A 25,586-nucleotide genomic window follows, 5' to 3' on the forward strand; every position below is an offset into this window, starting at 1 on the left:
CAGGGGTAGTCTTGAGCTTATTTCACTTTTTGTATGAATTCTAGAGGCAATAACTCTTCTCTTGCAAAGAATAGACACTAAATAGTATCCTGTCATGTGGGCAGTAGAATCTAGATGAATTTATTAATAGATGAATAAATTGTAAATGGCTGAGAGCCTTTGGGGGAAAATTAATTCAGCTATTGTTAGTTTCTCTTGAATCACTGATTTCTGAGTGGAATTGTAGAACTGACTATAAAATGAAAATGCAGTTAGACTTCAGACCAGTCTTATAAGAACTGCAGATAACACTTAGCTGTCCAAGCACAAAATAAGAATTTTTCCCTCTCCATAGCGGACGTCTTTCCCCCATTGAAATAAGATTTCAAGACATTAAAAAAAAAAGTAAGAAAATAAGTCTAAGGGTTATAACTGTGTGAGTTTTGCTGCTTAACACTTGTAAATGTTTATTAAAACTACTTCTATTTACTTTAAAGCATGGATATATCAACATGCCAATACACAAACCTCTCTAAGTAAAAGCTGTCCTGGATGTAAGAGTGCGTAGCAGGGCAGAAGGGCTGTCTCAGCCCATGCTATTGACTTGAAAGCTTCAGTAAGAGAAGTTCAGATTAAATATCCCATTTTATATTCTTCTAATAAGCAGATTGGAAAAACAGCAGCATTTTGTCACATGCACACTTGCAAATCCTTTTCAGTAGTGATCCAGTGTAGAGCTTTTCCAGTAAATCTTGGGGTTGCTAATCAGCCCAGACAAAAACATGGTCTTACACTATGCAAAAATATACCAGAGGAGATTGCTCACCTGACCCATGGTTAGAATAGTGTTTGTTCTAAAAGATTTCTGCCAAGCCAGTAATTTCTAGTTGGAAATTCCACTTGGGATTAAAAAAAAAAAAAAAAAAACCAACAAAAAAAACCCCAAAAAACCCAAACAAACCACAAAAACTGAAACTTGGTAACTCTCTACCCTTCTTGCTCCTTTAGTGATTATGCTGAACAAGATAAATCTCTCTGCATGTTTGCAGATTACTTAACTGCTTAATTCATGGACAGACAGATGCTTGATTAGAAATGAATTGGTTTGCATAGTATTTTTGTTCTGCATGCCTGGTAGTGCTGTAGCAGTAGAGTGCATTTTTTTACAAAGTAAGTTTAGAGTGCTGCGCTGAGGTTGTTTCCCACTTCCAGCTCTGTTAGAGTTTTGACGTGCCTGTGATTCTGTTCCATCAGGTAAACCCTGACTATGAGGAAGATGACCTGGAGTGTCAATCCTCAGTAAGTATAGGCAAGAGTATAATCTTGCCCCTAATTGAGGAGGGCTTGACACAGGCCCAGGTATTTACCTGGCCAGTGCATAGATGGTCCAGGCTTTGCTGCTAGTGAATAAACTAAAAACCTGAGAATTATGTGATGGCTTTTAAGGCCTATCCAGAGAAGTGGATATTGAAAACTGGATTAGGCTTTAGTGAAGAGCAATGTACTTGGCACCAAATTTATATGTTACCTGGACCCCCTCGCCTCCCCCCTTTGTAGCATCTCTTTTTCTGTCTTCCTATTTCTTAAACTTTTGCTTCCTTGAAGCACTCTCTTGAATAGGTCTGAAAAGCAAGTTGCTCAAGGTGGTACCAGATGTCAAGTGCCCCTAACGGGATGTTCATGTAGTGCCGTGCCAGTCAGTTGTCTGACCTCCTTATTTAAGAAATTAATTCCCTCTCTTGTTTTAGCTTGTCACAGGAAAGCCAGGATAAAGGGTCTAGAGAGCAAGAATGGCAGGGTGAGAATTATTTCAGTGCCATTCTTCTGATTTTCCTGTGAAAGCAAGTCTGTGTTGTGTTTGGTAAATGTTGTTGTGTCAAAGATTGAGTGTGCTGATGCTTTGTGTTAATAAAAGCTTCTCTTTGGTATCAAAGGGAAACAGCATTGCTTCAGTAGTTGAAAAGAAAACTGGAACAGCACTTTCCATTGTGGATTTTTATTTTTTTTAGTTGGATTTGATTGTAGGTTTATGCAGCTTTCTTGGTCATTTATCCTGTATTATGGAAGAGTTACTCTATTTGGATATGAAAAAGAACTACTCCTCTGGTCTTTAAAAGATGAATGCACTCTGATGCTTTGAAATCCTGCAGGGTGGATTTTTCCTCCTAAAAGGATTTGTCATTATAGCCTGGCCATTAAAACAGTTACCCTTGCCCCCAGATATTGAGCTGTTATCCTGATTAGTTCTTGTTGGTATTTGGCAGCAAACACTGATCTTCTGACAGCTTGACTTCAGTAAACATACTGAAAAAAATGAACAAAAAACCCCCACAAAGCTATTGTTTGGTGGGGGGCACGGCAGGGGGAATCCAACATTGAAGTATTTTGTTGGTTTAACTTTTTGAAAGTTAATCGGTGTTGAGGTCTTTTATGTAGACATACATCCTACTGGTGATATGCTAATATCTCCTTCTGATAAGCGCAGTAATAATGATAATGCACTGGCTTCAGAGTTGCACTGATTTTTCCCTGCTGTCTTTTTACCACTAGGTGGCAAAAATAGATCATAAAGAATAGGATCAGGAGCACATAATTCATTTCTGACACAAAATTACTGCATCATTTAACATTCAGTAGTGACAGGATGGTGTAGGCTGCTTTATCCAACTTTATCAACTCCAACTTGATCCAAATGTGAGCTGTCTGCAAGATGGCAGGTTTCTTTGCACAGCTCTGTGTTTTGTTGTTGTTTTCTCCTTATACCTCAGCGAGCTGTACAAGAATGGGGTTTAAATGGGCATGGGTGAGATGCTAGCTAGTACCCTTGCAACATTAAAGGGGAGTGCTTTTGTCAACTCTGGCGTTGAAGTTTTAGTTCTCCCTAAATTGTCCCATTTCCTACTTTTTGATTTACTACTCATTTTCAGCTTTGCCACAGTTTCAATAACTGACCAGTTGTCTCCTGAAGTACAAATCGTGAATACAGAGCAGCTGCCTTACTGTGAGGATGAAGGAGACAGCTGAAGTTTGGAGAATTCATTCCAAGTGAGCGAATTTCTCCCGGTGTAAAGCCTCCAGATGGACTCTGTTGAGTGTACAGTTGCTTCTTCTCTTGAAGGCACGCTCCCAATGTGTACTTCTGTTCCATACAGCTAACTGTCTGTTCCCATGTGCAATATCAGGCTTTAAATGTCACTACTTTGCAGCCAGGTTCATTGACTACAAATGTGCTAACTGCAGAGTATCCTGAGGCATAGGCAACATTAGATACCTTTTCCATATGTTTCAGGATTGCAATGCCTTACACCAGGACTTTGAAAGACAGGTATTTGAGTGCTGATTACTTTGGGTGCCTACCTTCCACTAGTGCCATGATCACAGAGAAGCTGATAAATTGGTTGCTTGATCACTTCGAAAATTGCATCTAGGATTTAGAAGTTTATACGTGGACAGCTGTCTTGTGCATTGTGTGAGACAGTTAGCAACTTTTTTTATTGACTAATGATAACTGGTAGTTCCCTAGGAAAGGTTTTAGAGGAAGTTGTTGTTCCTTCTTCCCAGTTTATCTTTCTTTCCTACCCTGTTGTCCTTTCATCTGAAAATCCAGGGGTTTATTCAGTTGATGTTGGTATCTCTGCTTTGCTAAAGGAGGCTGGTAATTTGCTAGCACCTTGGAAATAAAGATACTTCTGATGCCGTGGCCTTCGTAGCATATAATTGTGTTTGAGTGCATCATAAGCTGTAGTGTGAACAGCAAGATATCTAACTTCTTGATTATCTTTTGGTTTCATTTGTCTGTGATAGATGCGAGTCCCATTTTTGCTGCTGAAGTTGATTATTTCCCAGCCAGATTGGTGGTACATAGCGTTGCTGATTTTTATATTTGCAGCTCACATAATTACTTTGTTAGAGTGATAAATGCAATATGTAGAATACTTTTCAAGAGCCAGTAGTGTCAGGAGTTGGGATCTTAGCAGACGTGGTCATCTAAAACTAGCCAGAGTTCCCAGCGTGCTGTGGGCTGTATGGCTGGGGGATTTTGAGTCTCTTCTGGCACTGTCTGCAAGACATAACCTCTATGGTCTAGTATTTATTGTGCTTGTGATCCAGAAATACTCAGAAGTTATTAACACCAGGGAAAGTGAAGAAATGGTTGGCAAGAGCAGCTACTTGTCAGTTTTACTGGTGTCCTAAAGCCCAGCTGTCTTAACTGGTACTTGGAGTGGTTCAGAGTTAAGTCTGCAAATTACAGGACATGTCTACTTAACACGAGGTGGGTGGGTCTGGAGGGCTTGGTCTGACTGTGTGTGATGGGACTTCTTCCACAGCTGGACCCTGAGCAGGATGCCTCCCGAAGAGGCTTGCGCAATGCTCAGGAGAAGATGGCATACTCCCTGGTGTCTGTGCCTGAAGGAAATGATATCTCCTCCATATTTGAGTTGGACCCTACCACCTTGCGAGGAGGAGACAGCCTTGTCCCCAGGTACAGCTAAGCCTACTGTTAGAACTGACTTTCTGCTTTGGAGTTTGATGATTCTTGTTTTTAAGGTAGAGCTATCTCCCAGTATTTTTGTTTTATCCTCTGGAATTAAGGTTCTTCCTCAAGAATAATATAGAAATACTTAGTGAGTGCCTGAAGCTTCACTTTAGTACTTTAGAATTGAGTTATATGTAGCAGAAAACCATTTTACAGATGGGAAAATTAAGATTAAGTGACTTCCTTGCTGGTGAACAAACTGGGACTAAAATCCTTGGGTGTCCTATCAAGCCACTCCTGTGACCTGTCTGTATTATGTTAGCTAGGATGTAACATCAAATATTTAGCACTTCATTTTCTTTTGTTTACATGTCCTTTACTATTCCTATGGTACCTCCCTCCCACTCCTTTAAAAGATGTTGTACCCTTCAAAGATACACAGTCTGCATGCAGGCTCTTTGGTGTCTGTTCCCACCAAGAAAGCACAGCATGTTTGTTTTATCTAGTTAAGCAACTCTCTAAATCATCAGATACTCTTAAGTTAGCAGAAGTTAACATGGCCACCAAAAGCAGCCATCCTGGCTGCCTCTTCTGTCCTTTGGGCTGCCATGGTTGTGTGGAGAGAGGAGGTTGTACTGCAGCTGAGAGACTGTTTCTTATCCTAGACTAAGATGCTCATCTGACTCTGGCTTGACATGTTTTATCAAAGAGCTGGTACATGGAAAACAGTGTTGTGGCCAGAAATACCTGAGAAAACAGCCTGGGAACTGCTGTCCCCGTAGGACTTCTGCTAGAGAAGATTGTTGCATACTAGTCTCCTGTTCTGGTATCTTCGTGGACCTTTGATGCTTGTACAACATCGACTAGCTATACAAAGAGCAAAAAAATTCTCAGTTTTGAAAATATAAAATAGATATCAGGGAGTTATGGGCTGAAAAATACAAAGGTAAGGGAGGAAGCTGACAGCTCAGGTACACTACAGCATGTGGAAATGTGAGGACTTGAAGAGGCTGGCTTTGTTACTGTGCAGCAGCTGAGTTAAAGCAACAAAATATAGATGTAGTTCTGTTTTACAGCAAAATCTATTTCATTATATAAGGAGGCTTCCTAAGGTGAATTTATAGAATGAAATAAGGAAAGAAGAGTCTTATTCCTGTTATGGTATGCAGCATGGGTAAAGATGACACTTTTTTTTTCCACTTGTTCCTGCCAACATCTTGCAGTTCGAACAATGTGAGGATTTCCAGTCTGGGAAACTGACTCATGCTTTGAAACTTTTGACTTTCAGGAACTCTTATGTCAGACTTAGACACCTTTGCACTAACACCTGGGTTCATAGTACCAATATCCCTATTGATAAAGAAGAGGAGAAACCTGTGATGCTTAAAGTAAGTTCTGTTACTTTATGTTAGCACATCCTTTGATTCCTGTACTTTGACAAAAGTGGTGTTGGCAGGAGAAGTTCCAGTCCCTTGAGACTGCTCGGTTTGTCAAACAGCAAGCAGTGTAGCAGTAATGAATGGTGCCTGCACGATATATTTTATCTTAAAGTCTAGGTTTTCATGGTAGTTTAGTAGTTACTCTGTTCAGTTTCTATTGTGCAACAGTCATCACGAGGAGGATGTTTTTCCAGTGTTTACAGCAACATTTTGCAATCTCACCTGATGTTTCTCTGGATTTAGGAAGAGCTTTGAGCTTGCAGAGAGTGGTCCTGTTCTCAAAGTTTGACTTCATCAGTATTCTCATACCGTCTAAGTGGAGCGTGGCTTTTCTTCTGTGTAATTTTCACTGAGTATGTGAATCGCTACTTTGTTTTCTGCCTTTTGGTTTGATGATAAAACTTCTCTGGGTTTCAGATTGGTACTTCTCCAGTGAAAGAGGACAAAGAAGCTTTTGCTATAGTACCAGTTTCCCCTGCAGAGGTTCGGGACTTGGATTTTGCAAATGATGCAAGTAAGGTTTTAGGTTCCATTGCTGGCAAATTGGAAAAGGGAACAATAACCCAGAATGAAAGAAGGTAAGGTAATAAGAATTTGGTTCAGATAATGTTGTTTCCTTTACTCAGTAACTGTTTGAAAATTTTATCTATGTTAGCTATCTTCAGAAGAGGGATTTTGTTTCTGCCTTGATGAGATTTAAACAAACAAAAAAAGTTGATGGTTTTATTGTTGACATGTCCATAGTGGAGGTTCTCAAGCCTATTCTGTCAAGCCCTCCCTGTCGCTCTGTGAAATGAGAGCATGAGAACTGTTGTTGTGAACTTGGAGGAATAATCCACAGCATACCTTTCTTGTCGGGCTTTGCAAATTGAGTGTGGGAATTTATAATCCATCTTGTGAAGACTGAACATATGACTTACTGCAAATCCTCTGACAATATCCGTGAAAAGTACGTGGCCACACAAAAACAGGACAGAGTTGACTGGGTAAACCCAAGGCCCATGTGCTTCTATAGCCAGTGTCTTTTATTTGGCCCTGGGAGAGATTATCACCCGATTTTTTTTTTTTTTTTTGTAAGTTAAAGAACTGCCAAATAGAACTTGGCGAGCGTATAGTTGCCCTAAAGTGATACTGTTGTCTTACTGCTGCTATGGTTTAGCTACTAGACACTAAGGCTATGGCAATAGGGAGCATAAGTTCCTAATTTTAAGTTCTGTACAACCCTGTGTGCTTTATCCAGCATCTGAGTCAGTCTCTAATTGATGTTCTTGTTTCACTTAGCATTTTGAAGTCTATGTAAACTTACACTGACACTGTTCTTTTAACAGATAGAATTTGTAGTCTTGGATTAACAATTTCTGGCTTTCCTCTAGATCTGTTACCAAATTGTTGGAAGATTTGGTCTACTTTGTTACCGGTGGAACTAATTCTGGACAAGATGTCCTTGAAGTGGTATTTTCTAAACCTAATAGAGAACGGCAAAAACTCATGAGAGAACAGAATATTCTAAAGCAGGTAGGCTGCATTTTTCTCTAAAATCTGCCTATAAAGAGAGGTTGTCAGAAAAGACAACCTAATAATAGAGAACCTGGCCAAATTATTGGGACCCAAAGATCCTTTGAGTTTCTAGCTTTCAGCAGGCTCTTGGCAGTGGACTGTAGGCATACCATTGCTAGAAGAAAAAATTACAGATTATGGTGTTGAAAAAAGATGATCAACAATGTCTTCTGTCCAGGCTACTCTATGGCCAGGAAACTTGGTAACTATAGTGTATTTCTGATGTACATTTTAGAAATTCAAAGACACTGACACAGTGCTTTTACGCTAATTTTAGTCAGGTGAAGGCAGTGTCTCATGGGATTTTATTTTTGTTTTTTAATAAATCTATAGATTTTCAAGTTGTTGCAAGCACCATTTACAGACAGTGGTGATGGCCCGATGTTGCGCTTGGAGGAGCTTGGAGACCAGCGTCATGCTCCTTTTAGACACATATGCCGGCTTTGCTACAGAGTGCTGAGACACTCACAGCAGGATTACAGAAAGAATCAGGTTTGAAATATGTCTGTAGCTTTCAATGGCATTAACATTGATCCCATGCTCCAAAAAAAATACAAAAGCTGCATCCCATTAATTAAACGCTGCTATGCTGTGCTGTGATTGTACAGTCAGCAAGAGATTTTGAGATTGCTCAGTTTTACTCTGTCTGGCATTTTTCATCTCTATCAGAGACTATATGCAGTGTAATTAGTACCAGTTCTAAGGGGAGTTTAAAGAAAACAATGGAATTTCTAACTGTCTAATTCAGGTGAATCGTAAGACTTTTTTCACCCTTATTTACTACAAGCTGCATTGAAAGTTGACCTGTGAATTAAGGCTGTTCATTTTTTGTTGCCATTTATTAAAAACAAACTCGTATGAGATAAGGATAAATGCCTTGGTGGTATCTAGCCCAGGAGGGAGGGAGGTGTTAAGGTTATCTGTCATCACTTATTTTCTCTCAAAAGAAGAACAACTTGAATCTAATCCAGTTTGCTTCTTGGGATGTTGACATTGACAAACATCTTACTGTTTTCTGTTATTGAGCACTTTCTTAAAATCTGAGAATTAATTGCAACACCTTCCTTCTTCCCCTTGTGTTTTGAAGGAATACATTGCAAAGCAGTTTGGCTTCATGCAGAAGCAAATTGGCTATGATGTCTTGGCTGAGGACACTATCACAGCACTGCTTCATAACAATCGCAAGCTCTTGGAGAAGCACATCACAGCTGCCGAGATTGACACTTTTGTTAGTCTCGTGAGGAAAAATAGGGAGCCCAGGTGAGATCTACATTTTTGGGTATACGATTACCCTTTTTCTCTCAGCCTTCTGAGAAAATTCTGTACCTGCCAACTTGCTAGTAAGAAGCACAGCTAGTTCACTTCTTTTTTGGCACTCACCATAACTTCCCCCTCGGGCAACAGTCTCGCTCTGCAATGTTAAAATGGAGTTCTGAATGTTTTCTTTCTGAAATGTAGATTGCTTCAGTCTAGATCTCAACAAGGATTGATATCATTTTGGCTCACGTTTTCCAACAGGTTTTTGGATTACCTCTCAGATCTGTGCGTTTCCATGAACAAGTCTATTCCAGTGACACAGGAGTTGATTTGTAAAGCCGTGCTGAATCCAGCAAATGCAGACATTCTCATTGAAACTAAGTAAGTTAATGCCTTTAAAGATGGTTTTCCTAGTGTGAAACAGAAGGAAGGTGATCAAAGCTGAGAGCACTGCTGGCATGACTAGAGAAAGCAGTTAAGTATGTGTAGGGTCCTCTTCAAATACACAGTAAATGGGTATTGATGGCAGCAGACGTCTGCCATATGCATTCTCAGTCCTGCAGTCAGAGAAATCTTTCAGATATCTCACGTTTGATCAAAGTAGACAGACTTTGCAGGAAGGTGTGCAGGGTCCTGTGGGCCTGATCCTCGTCTGGGCTTCAGGCTTTCCTCCATAAGCTGTCTGAAGTGAGTGAGCGCTTCTTGGGCGCGTGCCCGCTGAGCTTAGCTTGCAGCAAAGCAGAAGCTGATGCATCTCTGCTCAGCCGTTTCTCCCTCTGCGGTTAGGATTGTGGTCTCCAGCTCTCAGCGTTGCCCTGCCATTGCTGAAGCATCAGAGCAGGCACCAAATCCCAATTGTTCTTCATAAAGATGGGTTTATTCGATATGTGGAATAGGGCATAGGTAATAATTACCAAAATACTGCAAAAGGGAAGCAGGTCTTTGTCAGGTAGTATTTAAAACACAAATGGATGAGAGTATTCTTGCACATATAATTCTCTTCATTAATTCATAAAGACTATATTTATTTTGACCAGCACTTAAACTTGCTATATCATTTATTTGTTCTTATCCTTGTGTATTTAATTTGTCTTTTTTTCAGATGTGTGATCTTTTTTCTAAAAGCCCCCAAAGCCTTTTTAGTTTCAGTAGCTGATTTGTTTCTAGTTATTTCGCCATGTAAGCAGAAAGAAGTTCTGATCCGTTTGGCATTTATGTGATACAGAGCTAATCAATTTTTAGATATTTTTGTTAACCAAATCCTTTCCTAGTCTGTTAAACAATCTTTGAATCGGTTCTCCCATAAAGTTGTTTTTGAAAGCCAGTTAGTCATGTCTTCAACCTCCTTGTTTCTATCTTCATCAGTTGAATGGAGCTGAAATGTTGGTCTTTTTAAGGCTGAACGGAAAGCTTATAATCTAAATTTATTCTAACCTAATGCTTTTAACAATAAACCCCAAAGTTTTTATGTAGTAAAATGCTACTGCTGAAAGAGTAAGATATTCTGCTTTTACTTCATAGAGCTGAGCAATAACATTTGTTTTCTGAATGCAGGTGAGATCATAAAATTAGTTACTTCTATATCACCAGTACATTTTAGCAAATGTCTTTTTTAGCAAGTGTCTTAAAAGAAATGTTCTAAAAGATCTGCATGGATCTTGGCAGTTTGTAACCTAACCTAACTTTCTTCTGGCAGGCTGGTCCTCTCTCGATTTGAGTTTGAAGAAGTGTCAAGTGGAGAAAATGCCTTGGAAGTTGGAGAAGATGAGGAAGAAGTGTGGTTGTTCTGGAGAGACAGTAACAAGGAAATCCGCAGTAAGAGTATCAGAGAGTTGGCTCAGGATGCTAAGGAAGGGCAGAAGGAAGATCGAGACGTACTCAGCTACTACAGGTTAACAGCATGCGCAGTAGTCGGCTAGCAAAGTTCAGCAAGGCTGAGTGGGGAAGTCTTTGGGATATAGGCTGTAGTTGGTTTGGAAGAAAGGATACTGGTTTCGTGGACAAAATAGCTGTTACAGAGTGAGAATGAAGTCTCTTTGAAGTGACAGCTAAAAGCACAAAGTTATTTGTGATGAGAAGTCCAATTATTGGGATAATCAAGTTTAAACTGATTTAAAAAAAAAAATAGTTGGGGCTTATAGTGCATTGAATTTGCACAGCACTTAATGCCTGTATTTCTGCTTGGTTTCCTCATAAGTGGGTGTTATAAGAGAGCCTGTGTGTTAACTGCTTAGGTTACCTGTGTTTGGATGGTAGTTGGGGTGAACAACTGCTTACAGGAAGAACAGGATTTCAGTGTGCAGATGGCTTTGCTTTTGATTTTAAAGAAGTCACTGCTGTTCTCCCTGCCTTCAAAATTTCTCTCTAAGCTCAAAGCCTTGAGTGGTCCTGTAGTTCTCAGCAGGACAAAATGCGAAGTTATGAAAATGCCACAAGTTTGGTTTGATTAATGTGCAGTGCTCTTTTGTACAGCTTAAGCTATGCTTTTAGCAGTTTCTAACATGAAGCGATGTTTCCAGATGACTTGACAAGACACCAAGTTCTTGGCATAGTGTAAGATCAGGTTTCAGCCCAGACCAAATTCCTGTGTCTGGGTTATAAACTTCTGAGAGTAGTTTGACAGACTCAATTGTGGTGATGCAGAAAGTACAACTAGATTTTTTTATTTTTACTAGCTATCTTATTTTGCATTTATCTCTTCTATTGAAATGGTTGTTGCAGCAGACTTCCTAATACATGGGGGTTTTGAGCCTATTGGAGGGCTGAGCTCAAAAGGAGACCACTTGTATATATTTTTAAACATTGTATCTGCTTTCAAAATAATTTTCTTGCACTTGTTTTTAAGTAGAATTGATAGTGTTAATTATTTTTAGTCTACATTATAGACTCGTGAACATGCTTAAAACAAGGGTTTAGGATACAGTTTGGTCAAATTTCCATGAGAAGTGCTGAGAGTGAAAAGGCGTCTGCTTTCAATTAAATGTTCATTTCTTTAGGAAACCTCACGGTTGACAGTGTTCAACACAAGCCTGTATGAGTGCTCATGAATGCTGGACATGTGCTTTATGACTAGAGGCTAATTATCAGTCCTTAATACGCATGCCTTAAATGCCAGTTGCTTGCTTTTAGTTTATGGACTGAAAAGCTTAGGAATTAAGTTTAGTTTTTCTCTACCAATTCTTTGACTGAAGGGAGCAGAGCTTGGTAGCTGTTTAATCAAATACCTGATTTTTAACGATTCTGTAGTCCACTTACATTGTTGCCTCCGTGAACAACTGTGGCTTTAGCATCAGTAGTAAGTGTTTGGCCTTCTACATGATTTAGGCTGAGTTGCCTTAACTGTTCTTTGGATTCTTCTGTAGCTTTCATAAACAACGTTACTTAATTCTATGTAACTCTTAGGGAAATAAGATGACTCCTTTTATTCTATTTTTCCACTGTTACCTTTTACTAGTGTTTGATAAGTACTTTATTCTTTCCATAATAAGTATAGCTATATTACTGGAAAATATAAGAGTCATTCTGTTAATACATGTAAGAGCATATCAGTACTATACCCAGTGGACGTTTCAGGAAATTAAAATGTAAGCTGTTTGTTTATGTATTATTTTCCTCCTGAAGATACCAACTAAACCTCTTTGCTAGAATGTGCCTTGATCGGCAGTACTTAGCCATAAATGAAATATCTGGCCAGCTGGATGTGGACCTCATTCTCCGTTGCATGTCTGATGAAAACTTGCCATATGATCTGAGAGCATCTTTTTGCCGGCTAATGCTTCATATGCACGTTGATCGTGACCCCCAAGAACAAGTAACACCAGTGAAGTATGCTCGTCTGTGGTCTGAAATACCTTCTGAAATTGCTATTGATGAGTAAGTACTTGCTGGAATGGTGTGGGAAAGGAAATTACATCACTCTTGATTTTTAAAACAAAACCAGATCAATCCTAAACCCATGCATTATTTATACTGTTTCTGTTTAAAAATAATAAAAAAATAAAATAAAATCCATAACACATTCAAACCCTGTAGTTTCATTTGCCTGTAATGTTTGCTGGAGAGAACATTCCTGAGAACAAAATAACCTTTCTGTGTATGCATGGTGTAAGCTATGAGGCAGTAGGGGTTTGTCTCCAAAACACGCAGTGATCACCGTGATGGTCTGTGTCTGATTTGGGTGATGTGACGAGTGACCTAGCCCTGGGGAGTGAAAGCAAAGGAGGACAATTTAATTTTTCCTCCTGCCTTATTTGATTAGAGCATAGACTCTTCAGGGCAGATTGTCCATACGGTAACTCACACAATCAAAAGTAAAAACAAGGGGGAAGATGCTGAAGCAAGTAATGTGCTGGAGACAGAGTCATGTTCCTTAACCGCCAATGGAAAGTACTGTGATACAGTGGTGAAAAACCTGTATAAAACCACAGCTCAAGTGGACACATGATTTCTTGACCGTAGGCTTGTGTTAACTCTTTATAGCACAAATAATGTAAAATTTGTAGTTCTTCACCTGTTCAGAACTCAATTTTTTCAATTGGAGAAAATGAACATTTAAAATTTGTGTTAAATGTTAGGAATTTGAGTCTTGTCAGTATTAGTGCTGGTGTTTAGTGGTTTCTTGTTTTTCCCTCCCTTCCCTCCTTGCTAGCCTGTTTTTCTTTTCTGAGAGATACACAGTAGATCATATTCAACTTTAAATGTCAAAATAGAAAAAAAAATGGCTTCAGGTCTGGCAGAGGGTAAACAGTGATATGTGATGTTACAGGAAAACAAAAGCAGTTAGTGGAAGGTGGTGGGAATTGTCTTTTTTTCGAATGCTTTCTGCACATGTTGAGAAACAAACCTAGAATTTATATTAAGAAAAATTAATGTCTACTTTGCATATATATTGCTTTTATTTGGAGGAAAAATAGCATCCACAGCATCTCTTGGCCACATTCATTCTCCTTAATGCTGTACCTAGCTTGTCATTGTTTCCACTAAAATAATAAGGGTTTCTTCTTTTATTTATTGGGACAAAATTCTCTTTTTTTGTTTTCCTCAGAGATTTTTAAATAGTGCAAAATGAGCATATCGGATAAAACAGCAAAAGCCAGGAAATTATGGTGTCAGCTTCCTGACTCCCTCGTTTGGATAAATTATTTAACAGCCTTTAACTTCTTAGATTTTGACAAACCAATGAAAATTGTGTCGGGGGAAAAGAGCCCTGTGTATTTGCATGCTAAGTTTTGTGTTTTGTTTTGTTTTTTGTTTTGTTTTTTTTTTCCTCTTCAGCTATGATAGCAGTGGAACTTCCAAAGATGAAATTAAGGAGAGATTTGCACAAACAATGGAATTTGTAGAGGAATATTTAAGAGATGTGGTGTGTCAGAGGTTCCCTTTCTCTGATAAAGAGAAAAATAAGCTCACTTTTGAGGTAGTTATCCAGTTCTGATTTTATCTTTTCTTTTTTTTTTTTTTTTTTTTTTTGTGGAATGTTGGTACTTTTTTCAACACCAGGTAGATTGGCAAGTAATTAGTGACTGCTGAGCCTCAGCAGGCTCCTCCTTTCCACTGTAGTCCTTTCTCCTCGTGCAAGCAACCCCACTGAAGTTTGTGAGTTTGCAATGATAGTTCTTGAAATACAATTAACGAATGTGAGCTTATGTCTTAGATTTGCAGCAGCCTTGTTTACTTTTTGTGCTCTCAATGTTATTGCAAGGTCAAGCTTTACTGGAATAAATAGTCTCGAAAACTAAACACTATGTCTGCATGCACAGATAGTCTCTAGAGCTTACAGTATTACTCACGAAGAGAGCAATACAGTGTCCTGTGACTTACTGACCTATTAAAATAGTCTGTCTGTGCAAATAAAATGTAGCAAATCCATGCAGTAGCATTTCCTAAATAACGATTAATTTAAGAAAAGATGTGATGTTTCTATAGGAAAAAAAACCCCAAAGCATTTGAAGGAATATACTTCAGATAATGGGGCTATGTTAAATATTTGCACTATGTGTGAAATTATTATGTGTAGAAATTGAAGCAGTGCATGTGGAGGACTTGTGGGGAAACTTTATAACTTGGTAGCAGTAAGCTGTAGATGTGTGATTTTTTAAGAATTTTTTTTTGTAAGACAAAACCATAAAAAGCATCTGTGCATTCCCTCTAGTCTTGACCTATCTTATCTTTTCTATAGTGAGACAAATATGGTATGATTTTGTAGTTATAGAATATTAATTGCAGGTACAGACTGTTACTCCAGGCATTGCAGTATTTGTAGGCAAGTAGAACTTGATAAAATGTAGAACTATACAGTCTTACGGAATTACAAGGTATTATGATAAGAATACGACTCACAGCTAGGTTCTTGATCGTTTCACTATGTTAAGACAACTTGATTGTGATAGCAAAATGTTTAGTATTAATCAGGCTTTTTATTGTTATTTTGGTAGGTTGTTAACTTAGCCAGGAATCTGATATATTTTGGTTTCTACAACTTCTGTGACCTCCTCAGACTAACCAAAATCCTCCTTGCTATATTAGACTGTGTGCACATCACTACCATCTTCCCTATTACCAAGATGGCAAAAGGCGAGGAAAGTAAAGGTAAGGCTGAAAAATAATTGGCAGAACAGATCGTTCTTTAGTAGTTTCTAGTTCATCTCAAAATGCCAATGTGAGTTCAAAATCTTCTACTCCTTTCTGTCCATGGCTTGGTTGTGAAGTTGAGTAACGCCTACAATGGAAGAGGGAGAGGGCAGGGGGGTTCTGAAAGTACTGCAGTGCTTCTGTTGACTTCCATCTGCTCCAGGGATTTAGGTGTCCACTGGCTTTGTTTGATGTTGAGACAATTTCTCTTCATAGGAAGTGGAGGGTCCTTGTCCTATTAATGCAGTCCCATCACACCATCATAACCTTACCTGTTTACCTACCTCTCTGAAGGGAGCAATGTGATGAGATCAATCCACGGAGTCGGTGAGCTGATGACCCAGGTGGTGCTCAGAGGCGGTGGGTTCTTGCCCATGACTCCGCTTGCTGCTGCTCCTGAGGGTAACGTCAAGCAGAGTGAACCAGAGAAAGAGGACATCCTGGTAATGGACACAAAGCTGAAGATCATCGAAATACTTCAGGTACTAGCAACGCAAATTAATGTAGCATCTTGTGCTGTCTTTAATCTAAGCATTAATATAGTGCCGTGCTGCCTTTTAATTCGCTCCTGCCTTGTATGTGCCTTTTTTAAACTGGTAAAACATTACAAGGGTGACTTTTTCAGGCATGCAGCACTCAACTTGCATGTGACAATATTATGCCATTACTGAAACAATTTAATAAAAATGAGTTTGCAATAGACATCTGCATATTTACCGGTGATTTGTAAATATCTGACTTGCTGAAGTGGAGAGTTCATTTTCCACCTTACTGTCTTAGTAATTTCTCTGAGTCTATAGAGCCATCTTGTTAAGTGCCCCAAGGAGGGGGGAGATACTTGAGACTCCTCATAGAGCCATCAGCCTGAAATGTTCTTTACGTGTGCACATTTGCCAGCCTCGCTGTCTCTTCCATCTCTGGCTTTTCTGACTTGTTCACTCCTAAGTCTTAGGGACACAGAGAGAAAAGTGTTTTTCCCTTTTCCACAGCGCTGCCTCGATCTGGATGTGGCTACAAACTCACTGCACTGAAATCCATCTTCCCTTCCTCAGCGTAGGAGTCCCTTTTTTGTACAGTAGCTTCATGGGCAAGTTCAGGGGGCCCAGAATGCTTCAAAAGCCTTGTGGGCGAAAGTATGTGAAGCAGCAGGAAAGCCTTGGTGTACCTTCCCTGTGCCCCCGTGGGAGGCTTTGCACATAGCTGGGTTTGAGGTTATGCCCTTCCCCTCAGCAGCAGATGCAGCATGTAGGGGAGGCTTGATTCACTTCCTTTCACGGTTGCTAATTTTAGTTAAAACCAGAACTTCTCCTATGGCCCGGCATGTGCAATGGGATATTTTAGTGTGCCAGAATTTCCCCTGTTACTGTGGTCTATTGAAACTGGCATTAAGCATTTTCCCCTAAATCTGAGAGAACCGCAAGTGTTCTTTGCGTTGTACGTCTTTCCTCAAAAGGGAGGAAGACCACCGAGAAGGTGGTCCCTGCTGTGCTGGAGGTTTCACGGGCACTAGCTCATAGAGCCCACCCGAACTGGTAGCTGTGGTGTGGCAGCAGCAGCCTGGCTCTTGGCAGCTCACGTTCAGCTGCTTCTGGTACAGCACTCCGGGAGTCGGCACGAGGAGGAGAGCAGTGCTGGTCTGTTAGATTCCTGCTGGTTTCAGAACGGAGATAGAAATGCTGCTTTCCTTTCCTTGGCGGGGGGGGGGGGGGGTTGCGGGGTGAGGATGCGGGCATCGGGCAATAATGAGGGATCAAAACTCTGCCAAAATCTCTCACAAGCATTTATTACTTGTGTATATCACGTGCTTGTTGAAATCACTAAATAAAATTACTGAATTCTGGGGAAACATTTGCGTACCTTTTCTCCAAGTTAAATCCACAACTTTACTATGTTGATCTTGCATGTTGGTAGCACTGCATTATGTGTAAATTGTACATGTGCTGAAATAGGCAAGTTATTTCAACGTTTTTACTACTTCTGTATCATTAGTTTATTTTGAATGTGAGATTGGACTACAGAATCTCCTGCCTACTTTGTATATTTAAACATGAATTTGATGAAAGCAATGCCCAGATGTCTGAATCACCAACTGGAAGCAGTAATCAAGAAATGCCAGCTAATGTACCAGGTTAGTTACTTTGCAAAGAATAAGTTTGTGTGGATTAGGGAGGACTCTTTAATCTTACAGGTGCTAATTGAATAATTGATTCGGGTTCTTGCTCTGGCATCTCAGTGGTCCCACTGAAGCAGAGTACCCTGCTAGCAGTGGGAATAATGAGAAGGGATCATTTCCATGTACCCCAAACAAAACCCAGGATTTATTTGTACTCTCTCCTACTTGTTTCCATGTGTTAAGTGTGACCAAGAGCCTGAAATTCATCCTTTGAAGAAAACCTGAAAAAAACTATCACATGTGATCTGTCATCAACCTCACATTAAATCTTTTCTATTAAAGAAATTTGGGTGAAGGAAAAGGGTCCCCAGAGTAATCTGATTTCCTCCATCCCTTCCCCCTGCCTGATGCCTCGACCCACCCAAATTTCTCTTTTCCAAAGGTATTGTAGGAAGGCAAGACATCTGGAGGTGTCTGTTTTTCAGTGGTGTTAGACAAGGGTATGAAAGTAAGCTGTTTAGGAGCTTGTCATGTCCAGTGTTCTTCTTAATTGAAAGCAGGGTAGTTAGTGGACTGGGTAAATGGGGTGTTGTCAATTGCTGTATTGCTTTCCAGGGGAAAAAGCGTCCTGTAGTTAGGACCTGTACCATGTACGAATAACTGGACTTTAAAAGTGGAGCTTATTAAACATCAAACAGTTTTTCTTCCTCAATTTGGGGACTGTATCTCTAGATGCAAAGGAGAAGGATAAGGAAAATGTGGTTTAGATGTGAGGTCTTCAAAGGAAGGATACTGTTTCTTTTGATCTCACTTCAAAGGGGATGTGTTTACTTTTTTCTTGGGCTGCCTGTCCAGCAGCCCCCCGGGGTGCCAGGGCCTTCAAAACTGGGCTGGCGGGAGAGCGAGAGCTCTTTCTGCGAGCTGAACTTTGGAAGAAAGGGGATAAACATTTTCGGCAAGGATGCAAAATCCCCGTGCTCTCTTTCCATTCCCCTTTGCAAATCTTTGTGCAATATTGAGAGCTCCAAGTCTGTTTTAACGTTTTCATGTTTTTATTTCAGAGCATTGGTCATTGCCCATGTGATAATATATACCCTATACTGAAAAATGCAAAGAACTTTTGTCTATTGAGCCACAGGGGTATTGCTGTCATTGCTGAATTTATTACTTTAGAACTTCTCAAGGCTGAAGTTTGGTGTTTCTTGTGGATGGCGCCTCTGAATGACACCAGGTCCCATCAGTGTCCTGGAATGATGCTGGTGCAATCTAAAAATAGGCAAGGGAGGAATAAGCCTGGACGTTTCTGAAATTACTATGCAGTTTAATTTGCGAGCTGAGAACAGGCTAATATATTGTCTTATGTTATCCTAGCAGGCTGCTTCAGTAATCTCTCAGCATTCCTTTCAGCTTGTTAAGACCCCCTTGCTTACACCTACATCACCACTTGCTGTTTAAAATGTTTTTAGGCTGCAAAAACATCTTTGGTACAACTCTGACATAATGCATTTGTCTTTTTTTTTTTTTTTTTTTTTCAGGAGCCCTAGACTTTGAACATATTGAAGAACAAGCCGAGGGGATCTTTGGCGGAAGGAAAGTATCTCTTCACTAGTGCTAATCAAGGGGTAGCTCAGCAGTTCCCAGGCTGCAGCCCTCAGGGCTCCCAAGGAGCGTGGATTGCAGCTGAAAGTGAGGTGGCAACTGGGAAAAGGTTGGAAGCAGCTGTCAGTTACCTAGGCTTCATTTTGAAATGCCTTTGATGCAGCTCAAAGTACTGTCCATTTGGATTAAAAGCCACAAATAAGGGACGACAGGGGTCCTTCAGCCAGAAAGATCTTCATGGGAGGGTTTCACTTGTGTGGGTGAAAGCCAAGTTGGAGGATAAGTACATCTGAATGTTGCAGTGAAGTCTTAGGTGGAAAAGTTTGTGTAGGCAAGGATTGGGACTTTTACTGAGATAGATAGATATTTAGCCACCCTTTTTTTGTATAATGCAGCAGTAAACTGCACACGCATGACAGAACAAACCAAGCTGTACCTTCCATACCTGCCTTCCAGCCGGAGCAACTTATATCCTTTCTTAAATCACAGGACAGCTAGTCAGTGACAGAGTCCAAATACTTGAGCTTGTCCTTAAGCTTCTCAGAGCTGTAGTTTTTTTCTGTAAACCTAAGATAACTGAGTTCTTAAATGAAGGCAGAAGGGGAGAGAGAGGTTCACTTACAGAATTAATAACCAGAAGTTTTAAAGTAAGCATGCAGACTTGGTTGGAAGCAGAATACAGAAATGATTCAGGGGGCACTGAAAGGAAAAAAAAATACAACATAAGTTTCTCATGCTCAGAAAAGAGGTGCAAGGGAAATAGAGGAAAGAGGAGGATTTCAAGTGCTTGACGTAATTAGAATTACAACCTGGATACTGAGGTAGGGTTCTGTTTCACAAATAGTGAGAAAGATTAATAGCAGGAATAGGCAAGAACTGTTTGAGCTATACGTTGAGGCTGACATAGGGACAAATATTTTGGCATAGTTTGACCCCTAAAAATGTATGTTGGATAATTTAAGCTGAGCGAACAATAATTAGCGAGATTCTGGAATAGCCTCCCTATTAAGCAGTACACCAAAAAACCCTGTGTGTCTTAAGATAGCACTTGATTTGATAAATTTCCCCCTTATTTAAAAGTAAGAAAAAAGGTTTTCTGCCACCACTGACTGGTCTGAAGAACCTGCTAGTTAACTCCTACACTCTTGTTTTCAGTGAGGAGAACACACCACTGGATTTAGATGATCATGGTGGCAGAACGTTTCTCAGAGTTTTGTTGCATTTAACAATGCATGATTATCCTCCTCTGGTGTCTGGAGCACTTCAGCTACTCTTCCGGCATTTTAGTCAGAGACAAGAAGTCCTTCAAGCTTTTAAGCAGGTATGTATGTGTATTAAGAGCGTCGTTTCTCATATGAATGTATATGTTGCAGCTAAAAACAATCCTTTTGTGCAACTAATGGATTGCATTCATGTAAGGTTCAACTGCTTGTTACCAGCCAAGATGTTGACAACTACAAGCAGATAAAACAAGATTTGGACCAGCTGAGGTCTATTGTGGAAAAATCGGAGCTTTGGGTTTACAAAGGCCAAGGTCCTGATGAGACTATGGATGGAGTGCAAGGTGAAAACGAACATAAGAAAAAAGAGGTAATTAGGTTGTGTTTGCTCAAATTCATGTGTTAATATTTTATGAAGATGTAACTGTTTCTAGAAATGTGACAAAAAGGATCTTTCCAGCACACTACGTAGCCTGGTGAGCCTGTCTGTATTGCTTTTAGATTAAGGCAAGAATAAGAGGAGAACTTGAGCTAGTTTATGCCAATTAGCCTCAAGTGGAAACTGCTCAGGATCCTCATCTTTTGGCTCTAACAGAGCAGTTGGTTTGGGTTTGCTCTGGCTCCCGACTTGTGCCCTTTCAGCACTGACAGATTGCATGGGTTTTGTATGGTCAAAAGTACCTCAAATAATCTAAGGGCAGAGCTGTGAACTGTTCAGGTGTGATGCATTTTGAATCATGGCACTGTGATTAAATGACAGAAGAGAACAGTGCTTTATCTGTACGTGATAATATGGGACTTTCTTGGCATGCACATCTGGCTTAGAACTAATTAAACACCTTTTGCCTCCATATAATTCCAATCATATAGAAAAGACTGGGTGAGCGAATTCAAGTATTCCCTGGGTTATGAGCATTTATTGTTGGAAGGAGGTAGAAGTAATTAACTTGTTGCTTTCCTTGCGCATAGTACTGTAAGGCATCTCGTGATATCTATGCAATGACAGTTTAATAGTAGAGAGGGACAGAAAGTAAGAAGTTTTGGGGGGGGATACTTGATTACAGACAGAATGTGACAAGCAAAGGAAAGGACAGGAGGTTGCCATCTCTAAAATCAGCCCACCCTCACCTTATTTTATGTTATAGAGGTCAATGTGACTTGACAGGATAATTATATGTTTTTTTCTGAGACTGTCAGAAAACTGAAGGATGACACTCCTTTCCATGAAGAAAGCGGGTGCTATCCTAGAATGGTAATTTTAGCCTTCATGAAGACAATAGTATAAGCTACTAATAAATTGTCTGATTTTATCCTCAGGAAGGTCACAGCAAGTCCCAAAAGCCTGAAAGTACTAGCAGCTACAACTATCGTGTCGTAAAAGAGGTAAAACTTTGCTTCTTGGTAGTTAAATGGAAGTGTAAATGAGTAACACAGCTCTGCAGAGCTGCAGTCAGAGGGAGGCACCCAGGAAAGTCTGAGTCACTCTTCCATTGTGGAAACTATTTGCTGAGTAATAACATATCCCAACTTGAATGAGAAGCCAGGAATATAATAAGCACGACATGTGTATTCTTTCCTTAAGAATGGATTAGTGAGAAATGCGACATCTTGCTGTTGTTTCAATGGTAACACAATATTTTTACTGTTAAAGGCTACGAAGGAAGGAAGCAAGTGGAGAAACTATTTAATTTGCTCTGTCCCGAGTACCTTGCACTCAAACCCACTGTGCTATTGAAATTTAACTTAAAAAATACCGGATAAAGAGCACGCATTGGCGCTGCTGTGGTGTGAGCTAATGCTCTTTCTGTGGTTCCATACTGCGGAGCCCGATGCCGGGTTCACTTGCCACGGCTGAATTCTGCAGGACCAGCCCTAGTCAACAGATGCCACGGGTGGTGCCCGGGCCAGTAACCTGCTTCCCTTGCCTGTGCCGAGTGGCACAAGGCTGCGCTGGCTGCTGTTGCAGGAGCTAACCTGGCCTGAGCCTGGTCTTAGCTCCTCATCCAGAGACCCCGAAACGTGATTTTGCTGCCTAGAGCTGCTCTGGTCCATGCAGATGCGTTTTTCACTGTTGCTGCTCTCTGGGAGCCACCTGGTGTGCTCTGAAATAAAACCCAGAATTTCAGCTCTAAAGCAAGTCTCTTCTCCAGATCCTGCTGCGGCTCAGCAAGCTCTGCGTTCAGGAAAGTGCCTCGGTCAGGAAAAGCCGTAAGCAGCAGCAGCGACTTCTGAGGAACATGGGAGCTCATGCGGTTGTGCTGGAGCTGCTGCAGATCCCTTACGAAAAGGTTGGGTTTCTGTACGGCTGTTGCCTTGCTTCATGTCATGTTGACGGGCTTTTAATACCTCCTCTGAACCTTCCTGAACCTTCTACCTTTATATTGGATTCACAGAGTCTATTTTATATAGCCTCATAGTCTATGAAATATCCATGCTTCAAAAATAATGCGGAGCTTGTATAAGCTTTGTTTGTGCGAGGTCTTTGAATAGACAGTGTTGTGCACTGTTTCCTGAAGAAGTGTCTGTCCATCGTAGCTCAGAGTAAGACCAAGGCTCAACTCTCTGCTTTTCATGGGAGGTGTGTGCTGCCTTGAAGTTAAGCTGTGTTGGTGGAAACCAGACCCTTGTTACTGCCGTGAGGTAGCTGTATGACAGCCACCCTGGGAACACGAAGGGAAACGAGGGTGCCTGGTCTCCTGTGGGATCTATCAGCAGGTCCGCCCAGTAGACAGACACAGACCCTCCCAGTTGTAGAGTCCCAGGTGCCCCCTTGGAAATGAATGAATAGCAACTGGCTCTCCAGGCGAGGTCTGCTGTTCATAGCCATACAGAGTGCCATGTAATGTCAGAACTGCAGTTTGAAGCCCAGTTTGATTCTGTTGCTGCATGGTTTGAGCTTGCACAGCACCGCGTTGTGCTGATGAAGCGCACCGTAAGTTCATTGTGTTGGCTGCCCATTAGTCACAGGTGACAGGTACTTATCGTTGCATAGGTGAGGGAGCTCTTCACATTTTCCTGGTCACTCTGCTGTCCTCTGTTCCAAACTCTACAGGTTTCTGAGAACCAGTAATTCTAGACAAAAGCTTTGATTAATGTTAAGCTAAGTCTCATGCTGTCTTGCTTCATATTTTGCTAAAAAATCAGCAGCAAAAACACCCTCCAACACCTCTTGTCACTTTTCTGTCCATGCATGTGAATGCATGTCGGACAGGCAGTGTGGAAGGTGTTTCACTCTTGGAAATATACGAAACTCCTTAAAAATAAAAGCAGACACTAATTTTCCAAACTGCATTTTATACCATCAGTGGACTGGTAATCCACACTGATGTCAGAGGAAAGGCACCGATTCCTGAATTGTACTTGGAAGCATGCAAGTAGTGTGCAGATTCCAGTAAACATAAATTGGGCTTAGCTGTTGCAATAATAACTTTCCGTCTTTTCTTTGCCATGGACTACCTATCTGTCGCTGCTGAAATGCATTTCAGTGGAACATAGCAGTTTTCCTGCGTAGCCCCAAGGTGATGATGTGTGGTTTGGCCAATGTACTGGTATGTTCAGAAGTGTAAAAGTGACTAAAGCACGTTGCTGGCAGGCTTGGCCATGGAGTATGCAATTTTAGAGAATAAACTACTGTAATTTCTATTATGGACTTTATTTTTGATGATCTTTAAAACTGTGAAGCGGGCCAAACTCGTCCCTAATGTCTGTGAACTGGGTGGAGGTTTGTTTTTCTTTGGAGTGTGAGAGAGACGTGACAGTTCCCTTGCAGAGCTGGAGCTGTGGCTCATCCAGTACTCACCTGAAAGTGAACCTTCAGATTCTTTTTAACCCTATCTTATTTGTCATGCAATCACAGGCTGAAGACACGAGGATGCAGGAGATAATGAAGCTTGCACACGAGTTTTTACAGAACTTTTGTGCTGGGAACCAACAGAACCAGGCATTGCTGCACAAGCACATAAACCTGTTCCTTAACCCAGGGGTAAGAATAACCTCATGCCATGATTTTTTTTATTTTTTTTTTCTAGCACGAAAAGGGAATGGATTGTCCTTGGGGATCGCCTCTGGGCCTGTTCTGATGCAAGATTGGTTGAAGGGGTCACATTTTTGTTTTCATTCTAAAGCCTCGAAAGTTGGCAAGATCTGTTTGCTTAGGACCATTTCAGTGTAGCAAGTTCAAGAGGCTGAAGTAGACTGAAAAATAGGCTTAGATACGAGCCGTTGTGTTGAAAGATCAGGTCCTCGGAAATGTTCTTTTTAGTCCTGCACCCTGCAGGAGTGCTGACTTTATCCTGACCTCTGTGTGGGTTTGGTGGTTTGTTGATTTTCTAATTTCTTTCTTTCTTTCATCCCCTCCATTAGATTCTGGAAGCAGTAACAATGCAGCACATTTTCATGAACAACTTCCAGCTTTGCAGTGAGATTAATGAACGCGTTGTTCAACACTTTGTCCACTGTATCGAAACACATGGCAGAAATGTTCAGTACATAAAGTTCCTGCAGACAATTGTCAAGGCGGAAGGAAAATTCATTAAGAAATGCCAAGATATGGTAATGGCTGAGGTGAGAGCTGCAGAGATTTGCAAGGTCTGAACAGAAGTTTTCACATACCATTTGGTGAAAATGACAAATTGATCCTCTCGCTTCTGGGACTGCCAAGAAGCTGACAGTTAGCTCTCACAATGCAAAAAGAGCATACAGCTACCAGAAAGCGCAGGCTTTTTTGTGACCAAAAGCTTTCTGAGCTCTTTACTCAAAGGTATAACAAGTGGTCGGTTACTAATGATACTTACAAGTTACTGTCCAGGCTTCTACACAGCAGCGTATAGGTGGGCTTATGAAGCAAGGGCGCCTTTCTCTAGCAAAATTGGCTAGAAGAGAAATAGTTTAATTTCAAGATCACTAATGCAGAAGGAAACTTTTATCATTATAGTATTTTGACATGAATTTCTTATCTTGCCAAGACCTACATATTCAGCTGTTTAAGTGCTGAAGGGGGAAAAGTCTGAGGGTCTTCCGAAATTTAGGTGTGTAGGTAACTGGGAAATTGAGGTGTCAGGATACAAGGGAGAGGTGAAGAGAAGGGTACATAAATCTCTTTAAGTTGGATATTGGATGTGATCTGTTTGACAGTGTATTTGCATGTCTGATGGGATTTTTATTGGCCTCCTCAGCAGGGGGAGCCCAAGGATCAGATTTGTTAAGCTCCGGCTTTTGCGTATCAGTCTTACTAGAAGGTCTGCCATATTTTGTCATTCAGTTCAAAAATGGTTTCGTGAGCTTCTCGACATGGAGTTGAGTTTGCAAGATGCTCA

At 40.6% G+C, this 25,586-nt stretch overlaps 1 protein-coding gene across 14 annotated transcripts in view; it reads left to right on the forward strand.

The window, feature by feature from the left end:
- The window catches only part of ITPR1 (inositol 1,4,5-trisphosphate receptor type 1), a 186,622-nt gene that overhangs the window by 66,072 nt on the left and 94,964 nt on the right, over positions 1–25,586 (forward strand). For 11 of the 14 annotated variants that reach the window (XM_041118830.1, XM_030043337.1, XM_030043338.2 and 8 more), the window contains 21 exons: positions 1,234–1,278; positions 4,308–4,462; positions 5,745–5,844; positions 6,313–6,473; positions 7,269–7,410; positions 7,786–7,944; positions 8,540–8,712; positions 8,971–9,090; positions 10,406–10,600; positions 12,331–12,582; positions 13,984–14,125; positions 15,144–15,297; positions 15,634–15,821; positions 17,329–17,467; positions 18,988–19,042; positions 20,207–20,372; positions 20,471–20,641; positions 21,589–21,654; positions 22,422–22,559; positions 24,128–24,253; positions 24,634–24,834. In XM_041118830.1, the coding sequence (XP_040974764.1) occupies positions 1,234–1,278; positions 4,308–4,462; positions 5,745–5,844; positions 6,313–6,473; positions 7,269–7,410; positions 7,786–7,944; positions 8,540–8,712; positions 8,971–9,090; positions 10,406–10,600; positions 12,331–12,582; positions 13,984–14,125; positions 15,144–15,297; positions 15,634–15,821; positions 17,329–17,467; positions 18,988–19,042; positions 20,207–20,372; positions 20,471–20,641; positions 21,589–21,654; positions 22,422–22,559; positions 24,128–24,253; positions 24,634–24,834 (3,048 nt within the window). The remainder of the gene's footprint in view (positions 1–1,233; positions 1,279–4,307; positions 4,463–5,744; positions 5,845–6,312; positions 6,474–7,268; positions 7,411–7,785; positions 7,945–8,539; positions 8,713–8,970; positions 9,091–10,405; positions 10,601–12,330; positions 12,583–13,983; positions 14,126–15,143; positions 15,298–15,633; positions 15,822–17,328; positions 17,468–18,987; positions 19,043–20,206; positions 20,373–20,470; positions 20,642–21,588; positions 21,655–22,421; positions 22,560–24,127; positions 24,254–24,633; positions 24,835–25,586) is intronic. The other 3 variants (XM_030043344.2, XM_030043348.1, XM_030043349.1) reach the window with 1 other exon arrangement.

The sequence above is a fragment of the Aquila chrysaetos genome, chromosome 20 (genome assembly GCF_900496995.4).
Source record: "Aquila chrysaetos chrysaetos chromosome 20, bAquChr1.4, whole genome shotgun sequence".
NCBI classification, from domain to species: Eukaryota; Metazoa; Chordata; class Aves; order Accipitriformes; family Accipitridae; genus Aquila; species Aquila chrysaetos.